The 8,994-nt window shown below is 47.7% G+C and overlaps 1 protein-coding gene across 1 annotated transcript; it reads right to left on the reverse strand.

Moving 5' to 3' along the window:
• Nucleotides 1-291: 291 nt before the first annotated feature.
• On the reverse strand, nt 292-5,023 carry LOC149347021 (uncharacterized). Its single transcript, XM_089541463.1, has 2 exons — nt 4,795-5,023; nt 292-521 (listed from the first exon to the last, which is right to left on the reverse strand). Exons 1-2 carry the CDS (start codon nt 5,021-5,023, stop codon nt 292-294), a joined length of 459 nt encoding a protein of 152 aa, XP_089397589.1.
• Nucleotides 5,024-8,994: the final 3,971 nt, after the last annotated feature.

The following is an 8,994-nucleotide window of genomic DNA, read 5'->3' on the forward strand; positions in this document are numbered from 1 at the left end:
ATCCATGCTCCGTTCGCAGTAATGAGATATGTAATGTGGTCACCCACCGACACCTTACGTCCCCTGTCGGAGCGGACGACAACTATTTTATTAGTTATCGTGTCTTCCAAAAGGGGGCGTCAGGCGTCCGTGGATGACCTCATTACTGCGAATCCGCGCACTCTGACGTCATAAACATTTCGACCAACCGAAAAGCATGACAACCTTCTGCTGCCAACCTTCTGTCGACAACGATGAGGCATTAAAGGCTTTCGCCTTAATAATCGGCAGGTGACGTCCCGAACTACGCTGCTAGGCTCGCGGACCAACGGGTACTCGGGGCCCACGGGCGACCCGGCTAGCCATGATGTCGTGCAGGTCGTCGTGGACTTCGCAAAGTGCTCTCACGGCGCACACCCCTCGCTGGCCCAAGCGGTAGATGCCGTTGACGCACTGGCAGCCCGTGCCGTTGTTCGCCCAGCAGATGGTCACACCGGGCTCCGGGCACGAGCAAGGGATGCACACCTCTCCGTATTCGCCCTCTGCGTGGCAAAGGGCGCGTGTGCTTTAGTGTCCGTCGTCATAATCGGGTTAACTACGTCCACGGCAAGACGAAGGCAAACCCCACTGATTTCCAGTTAAGTACTGCGTCAGCTTCGGCCGATCTGTCCCCGCAAACTACCTAATCTTACCCGTCCGCCTTACTCTTGCATCCCCTGCTAGGTTTGTCTTCTTGAAAGTGAATAAACGCCGCTTACCTGAAGGACAAGCGGATGTATCTGCTATCCTCACAACACTAACTATGTCCATTCCCTACAAAAGTTTCTTCAGACGGTCTATAGACTGTCTAGACATTTGTCAAAAAAGTCTACAGATTTTCTATAGGCAAATGCTATACACTAGCCTATAAACAATACAAATCATAGACAGTTTATGTACAATCTATATATCTATGGCCATACACTTTCAGTAGAACCCGCCGCGGGGGCTCAGTGGTTACGGCGCTCGGCTGCTGTCCCCAAAGACAATTAATAGACAAAAACAAATATCTGTTGGAAGAAGGCAAGAGAACCTGTAAGAAGTCTATTGAAAGTCTATAGACGGGAAAGGGTTTTTTTTTATGATTTCTTTGAAGATGTCATCAACGGGCTGTAGATTTACCACAGGATGAGTAGTACTGTCTGTAGAGCGAAAGTAGCGGCCTCTATGCAACGGACACCGTCTGCACATTTCTGCGAACCGGGGTCGCAGCGATATAGTAATGCCCTTTCATGGCTTGCCGCAACGCTAAGGAAGTAATACTGAGCTGTAACGAAATGTATACACATGCTTATCTGGCAGCATTGAACTTTTCAGATCACGTGATTCTACCGGCACCATGAAGGTCATTCTAAGAAACTAAAAATTACAGGCAACGTTCCTAGAATGGTTTTAATCTGAGGGCACTTAGAAGTACATAGCCAATCTTTGAGTAATTTCAGTGGCTGTTGAGGTATAGGGAGTCGTTAAATTTGAATATATTGCGGCAGGAACAATGTATGCGCACCAACGGAGTTGGTGGTGACCGAACTGTCACTGCTATAAGTTGAGCTGGAGCCCGGCTCTATGGAACATTTCGAGAATACTCGTGAGCCGTTCGTGATGCGCGGTAAATGTTGGCGAGCCGCCGCGGTGGCTCAGTGGTTATGGTACTCGGCTGCTGACCCGAAAGACACGGGTTCGATCCCGGCCGCGGCGGCTGGAATTTCTTCGGAGGAGAAATTCTAGAGGCCCGTGTACTGTGCGATGTCAGTGCACGTTAAAGAACCCCAGGTGGTCGAAATTTCCGGAGCCCTTCACTACGGCGTCTCTCATAGCCTCAGTCGCTTTGGGACGTTAAACCCCATAAACCAACCAACCAAATGTTGGCGAGAAAACTGAAACGTCGCAGGTAACACGGAGAGAGACTGTCTAAGCTCATCATTCGTTCGAAGGTACATAGCCGGTACATTTCAAGGCCGAGCGGCAGGACTTTAAACCGACACAAGTGGTCAGGAGGGACAAAGGCGGCCTTTTCATGGTCCTTCGACAGCAATTTGACAGTACTTGTACCGCCTGTACCCAAACCGCCGCGGTAGCTCGGTGGTCATGATGCTCGGCTGCTCACTCGAAAGACACGGGTTTGAACGTGGCGGTCGCTTTGCGATGGAGGCGAAATTCCAGAGGCCTGTATACTGTGCGATGTTAGTGCACGTAAAAGAACCCCAGGTGGTCGAAATTAACCGGAGCCCTCCACTACGGCGTCCCTCATAGTCTGATTTGCTTTGGGACGCTAAATCCCTTAAAACCGAACTAAACCTGCACTCCAGATCGAAGGGAAAGAAGTATTTGGCTGCGTTGTGGCAATCCAAAGCATTAGAGATTTGCGGGGGAGGATTAGACTTCCGTTGTCGTGGTGCTGCGCCTGCTTTTGGCGTCCCCGAAGCGTTGATATTCCTTTATGACGGCGTCAACCGTTGCGCAGATTTTATGTACTATTAAGTTTAAGGCGCCGTCCACTATTACCTTCATCACGTATCCAATTTTGCCCGATTCAGATATCTTGCCGTCCACGCTGTGACCGTTACTTTGTGACAAAGGGAGACCACATCCGGAAGTACGCGATAAAAGAATCTGTAGGCGTCGGGACGCGCGTAGGAAGGTCCTGCTTGTCGGCAAGCTGCCGACGGAGCGGTTACGATAAGAGGTCACAAAAATTTAGGGGAGCACTTTGACGATCTAAAGTGCGCAGAGGCGAAAACCTTTAACCGCCTCTGTCGCTGCCCTCTGATTGGAGGACGACGTTTGAGGTCTACATCTGCAACCATTCCTTTGTGGTACGAGAAATGGTTGGTGACCATTGCGCAATCTTGTGACGCCATTGCGCATGCGCCGTTGTTACACCACCTGAGGATTGCGCATGGGGGCACTGCGCAGGCGCAGTGGGTGCGTTGAGTGGGTTTGCGCATTTACTGGGTGTAATTAATCAATTGTCATTTACTAAATACAATTCACCAGTTCACGAATTAGCGTTAACCACCTAATTATCACTCAGAAATTAACTTGTCATTAACTAAACTAATTATCGTTAGCTACTGGTAATACATCTACTACTGCAGCATTAACTATCGTTACTGAACTCTTAACCATGCTTACTATCATATTGTTGATTGACAGGTGCCGCGGACGCACGGACGGACGGACACGCTGGCGAGTCGAGCCATCTAAGTATCTCGAGCTAAGTATCTCAATGTTGGCGCATGAAATCACAAATAACAGAACATCATGCGTGAAAGGTATATAGCAGAGAGAAAAGAGATATCGTGACTTCAAAGAAGAAACAGACCTATCTCGCTCCTCGGCTCATATGCGGCTGAAGTCGTCTGCTTGTTTCAGTATTTCAACGCTTGTTGAATAATGACCCAAGGTTTTGTTCCTTTCTACATACATGGGCATGTCAAAAAGTCGACATCGTCCCAGTTATGCATGTAGAAAGGAACAAAACCTTGGGTCATTATTCAACAAGCGTTGAAATACTGAAACAAGCAGACGACTTCAGCCGCATATGAGCCGAGGAGCGAGATAGGTCTGTTTCTTCTTTGAAGTCACGATATCTCTTTTCTCTCTGCTATATACCTTTCACGCATGATGTTCTGTTATTTGTGATTTCATGCGCCAACATTGAGATACTTAGCTCGGTGCTATGCTAATGTGAAGAGTTATGCGTTGTATTTGTTATTCCATGCGCCGATAGGGGCGACACCTAACTTGTTGCAAACAACTACATCGCAAGATGCACCGCCGGAAGAAAAGAGGCGGATCGAGGTTGGCGTGAGAATAGTGGAGGAGGCAATGGCGTTATCTTTTCTTTTTTTGCCCGGGGCTTTAGCCTCATTTCGGGTTCAGCGATGCCAGCGCCACTGTTTAGAGCAGAGAGTCCCATTTTTGTGTCCCGAAATTCCACTGTGCGGCAGACATACAGGGCAGATCTGTGGTATAAACGCAGTATTACTAAAGTGTCCCTGTGCAAAACTTTGGCACAGTTGTTGACGATCTCGATTACAGGTGTGGTATCAACGCACCCTGGCAATAATAAAGCACTGGGATAATTGTTTAGAGCGCCGACTTCCTTTACAGCACACCGCTGACTTGGGAAGTAATATATGGCTGCACCCGCATACTATCCTCAAGCATCAAACATATTTGGCGTTTTTCGAGAACTCTTCCCGCATCTGTAATTTGTAGGTCTGCATGAGCAGTAACATTTAGTTGAAAGCTTGCATAATTGATGAAATGAACGTTAATGACATCCTGAATCAATTAGCGCTAGAGGAGAAGCAGAAATTGATTTTTGAGGAAAGAAAATGACGCAGTAACTGTCTCCCACATCTCGATGGACACCCGAACCTCGCCGTAATGGAAGGGATAAAGGAAGGAGTGAAAGAAGAAAGGAAGAAAGAGTGCTAGCGCAGATATTTCTAACTTCGTGTGGCATCTTAGCGGCGCAAAAACAGTAAGCATAATCAGACACTGTCCAGTGGTCTTCACAGCAGGTGAGAACGGGGATAAAGGGAATGAAGGAGGGAAAAAAGGTAAGTTGAGTTCTGTTGTGAGCATGAAAGAAATGACTAAAATGATGCATGCGTGTCGGAACGTAACTGCAGTGGCGTAACATTTTAGTCTTTGATCCAAAAAGGCTCAGGTGACCGCACTATGAACGACATCGAGTTCACGTGCTCTTGATGTCCACAGAGGACCAGTGAAATGAAAGGCATAATTCAAAGCAAAAGAACTTACTGAGTACAAGGTTCGTCGCCAAGACCATGGCTAGAAGAAGTGAAAGAGAACGGAGGATGCCCTTCATGACGAAGGCATCTGGACTGCAAGCAACTTTCTGCCCAAGCCTAGCACTGATGTCGATTGTTTCCTCTAGAGGCGAATCTGCTGGAAGACTGGCTATGAAGCTCTGAATAGACACGCCGCGCAGGCGAATGTGTTCCGGAGTCGCGACTACAAAAGAAACCATTTGCTCTCTTTCCTTGATTTAGCGTGTCTATAAACGACGTGAGCTATTTCATCGTTCGGCTTTAAACTTGCACGAAGGTTGGACGTACCCCTCAAGAAGGTTTGGTTTGGTTTATGGGGTTTAACGTCTCGAAACAACTCAGGCTATGAGGGACGCCGCAGTCGAGGGCTCCGGAAATTTCGACCACCTGGGGTTCTTTAACGTGTTTTGACATCGCACAGTATACGGGCCTCTAGACTTTCGCCTCCATCGAAATTCAACCGCCGCGGCCGGGATCGAACCCGCGTCTTTCGGGTCAGCGGCCGAGCACCATAACCACTGAGCCACCGCGGGGGCCACTGCTCAAGAAGCATTGCTAAAAAAGCTACATCTACTGAGTTGAGCAGAGTAGTAATTTGGGCCTGTTGGTAGTTCATGATGAGGGAGTTAGAGCGCAAAAAAAAACAAAGACAAAATGGTGACGTGGACGGGACAAGCGCTAACTTTCAACAACTGCTTTATTGAAGTGCGGGAAGGGAACCTATAGCGGGGCCGCCGCGCATGCGCAAAACCTCTTGTCTCCCAAAATTGCTGTTGTTAAACCCTGAGGCGAGTGCGCAGAAGGTGGTGAAGGCATACATGGTTCAAAATAGTTAAGATTATACACATTATGATAACAAAAATCGATGTTCTTTTGGAGTCATGTGCACCGAGGGCGTGGTGATGCATAGCTCGTTCTGAGCGATCTAGCGGCTTCAAACAGCTCACGTTCGAGCCTACCTTGATGCCTCCCGATTACCGAGGTGCTTTTCAGCAGCGGTAGACATTTGCAGTCCTTACAATGGGGGGGGGGGGGGGGGGGGGGTTCGAGCCGTAGCCTTTATCTAGTGAATTGGTGTGCTCCCTCAATCTGTCGTTTAAACATCGTCCTGTCTGACCGATATAGACTTGACCACAGCTCAGACGGATATGATAAATAACGCCTTTTTTACAGGGAACAAATCTTTCTTCGTGCTTCTTATTGCACCCAGGATTCTTTTGACGCTCACCAGTCACCATGGGACATAACTTGGATAGCTTGCATGGCGCCTTGAAGATAACATTAACCTGGAATTTAGCCGCAATTCTCTTCAGATTATGCGACACGCGGTGCACGTAAGGCATGACAGCGAAGCTTTTGCTCATTTGTTCCTTCGTGCGCCTTTGCAAGGGTGTTTTCATCTTCTGTATCAGCGTTTCCGCCACAGCTACGATCATTTCGGCGGAGTAGCCAGAACTACCTAAACGCTCCACTTGGGTGTGGAAACTTTCTTTTGTTTTATGGTGACAAGACTTCAAGAGCGCTGCACGAAGACATGATGTAGCTATCCCTCTTTTGACTAACTTGGAGTGAGCTGAGTCAAAAGGAAGCAATTCCTTTTCAGAACGTGGCGTGTACGCCCAGCACACATGTCCAGGGTCATTAAAAAACAAGGGAATGTCTAAAAACTGTAACGACTCAGATTGAGGTAGTTCAAGGGTAAATTCTAGGCCTGTCGAGCACCTGTTAAAAACATCTAAAATCGAGGTAGCCAAGAGGTGTAAAGTGTCCCCGTCCCGTCCCGTCCACGTCTCCACTTTGTCTTTGTTTTGTTTTTTTGCGCTCTAACTTCCTCATACTGAGTTGAAACGATAAGCTGGCTAATCCACAAGTGTAGCCTAGAAGGGCTTTTGGGCTAAAATATGTTGATGGCAGCTTGAATCGACCAAAATAACTGCTGCCAATGAGTGCCGTCCTCTGTTACATAAAAAGCAAAATTGGAGTAACAAATTAGGAGCAAAGCTTTTGCAGCGTCGTAACGACTTATATTGGAAAAGAAGACACTGTAATCCGAGTGTTCCTTGTGCTTTGGAAGGAACAAGTTATGAAATTTCCTGACGCTTTTGTTTTTAGACGGTCAACGCATGGGAAATTTTATGTGTACAGTAATTACTTGCCTCGTACGAGTTTCAAGATGTTTTGTTTCAAGATGCAGCTGATGCCTTTATATATGCGTGTGTCAGCAGGTGTTCGCATACTGCGGCTTTCGCCTGGTGCGTTAAGCTGTTTGAAGCTTGACTTGAGTGCAGGCGATAATCAGATGTACGGGTACATAGCCACGTGTGCGCCCGCCTTCATTAGATTACGGAACGCGACTATTGTAGAGCCAATTACTTTGCATTCAGGACGCTTTTGTTGACAGTTGCTTTTGAAACGTGTAATTATCGTTACAGTATGATGCTTTTATTTAATATTATGTTTCATAAAGCTGGTGCTGCGAACTGCGTCGTCAGGGTCACGTGTGCCTCATATCGTTCTGCTATTGTTTGCGCCGGAGACCACGCGCGCCACTCGGCAGACCCCTTTCTTTCCTCCTTCCTTTTCCTTGGCTTTAAAAACGCAAGCCGTTGAATAAACGCCGACCGTTTGCCCCGACTGCTTGCGTGGTTTGGTTCGGCCCAGCGCTGCCGCCGGCCGGTTGCTAGAGATGGCGTATCTACATCTGACTTCAGCCAGATTTAGATCTTTTCTCTTTCCGATTTCTGTCGTCCATTAGTGATCTCAGTTTTCTCCGTCATATACCGGCTGTTTCAGCGAACACATTCAAAAATTTTCGAAAATAGGCTTCTTGGTGTTAAAATATGGTTTTTGCGGCATAGTATTGCCGGTGTTGGCGGACGCTAGAAATCCGGTGAATTGTGTTTAGTAAGATGTTTAGCTAATTTTTAATAACCTTTTAACTATTAGAGTTTGACGCCTAGTTGCAGTTGGATTTCTAGCGGATCGTTAGTGATAGCCGTATCGTTTGAAAATTTCGAAAACGCGATTACCTTCGACGCTGTGGCTGGACAAAATTTGACTGCATCGTGCGATGGAGGCAGAACGCAAAAGGCGCCCGTGTGCTGTGCGATGCCAGTGCACGTTAAAGAACCCCAGGCGGTCGAAATTTCCGGAGCCCTGCACATACGGCACCTCTTTCTTCTTTCACTCCCACCTTCCTCCTTTCCCTTACGGCATGGTTCAGGTATCCGCCGAGTTATGCGAGACAGATACTGCGCCACTTCCTTTGCTCAAAAACCAATTTACCAATTTACTAATTTATTGTGCGAAAATACTTGCGCTTTCGAAAGCATGTATGCAAAGTAACTCCTCCAGTGCACGTAACTAGTCGAAAAATCCATTTTGTCGAACCACGAGGCCAAAGGTAGGATGGATGGATGGAAACAACTTTATTACACCAAAAAATAAAAAAAAATCATCCAGGGTGGTCCCCTACTGGTCCAGGAGTCCACGGGCTTGCGCTTCACGTAAAGCCTGATCCACCAGCCATTTCTGGCCGGCGGGCTGAGCGGTCCGTAAAGCAGCCTACCAGGAAGAATGAGTGGGATTGGGGATAGGGGGTACTGCCTTTGGGGAAGGACATTCCCAAAGGTAGTGGAAAAGTGTGGATCTGGGCACGCCACAGGTGGTACAATCAGGAGGAAAGGTAATCGCGTTTTTAAAATTCTACAAACTGATACGGCTATTACTAACGACCGGCTATAAATGCCTAATTGGAACTAGGCGCCTAACTCTAGTAATTAACAAGTTCATTATAAAATTAGTTAACGAACTTACTGCTTCAGACGATTCATCGGTTTTCTGGTGTCCGCAAACACTCTGCCGCAAAAGCCATATTTTTAACCCAAAAAGCCTATTTTTGAAGGTGTTCGCTGAAACACCCGGTGGCCGCCGCGGTGGCTCAGTGGCTATGGTGCTCGGCTGCTGGCCCGAAAGACGCGGGTTCGATCCCGGCCGCGGCGGCTGAATTTCTTTGTAGGAGAAATTCGAGGCCCGTGTACTGTGCGATGTCAGTGCACGTTAAAGAACCCCAGGTGGTCGAAATTTCCGGAGCCCTCCACTACGGCGTCCCTCATAGCCTTAGTCGCTTTGGGACGTTAAACCCCCTAAACCAAACCAAACCGAAACACCC

The sequence above is a fragment of the Amblyomma mixtum genome, chromosome 4 (genome assembly GCF_055824585.1).
Source record: "Amblyomma mixtum isolate Tamu chromosome 4, ASM5582458v1, whole genome shotgun sequence".
Taxonomy (NCBI): Eukaryota; Metazoa; Arthropoda; class Arachnida; order Ixodida; family Ixodidae; genus Amblyomma; species Amblyomma mixtum.

What these genes read in the sequence shown, in the direction of transcription:
- LOC149347021 (XM_089541463.1), bottom strand. Translation starts at nt 5,023, where the DNA reads ATGGTTTCTTTTGTAGTCGCGACTCCGGAACACATTCGCCTGCGCGGC. An exon ending in GGCGACGAACCTTGTACTCA is followed by an intron (nt 522 to 4,794) that starts GTAAGTTCTTTT and finishes TTTGCCACGCAG; the next exon opens with AGGGCGAATACGGAGAGGTG.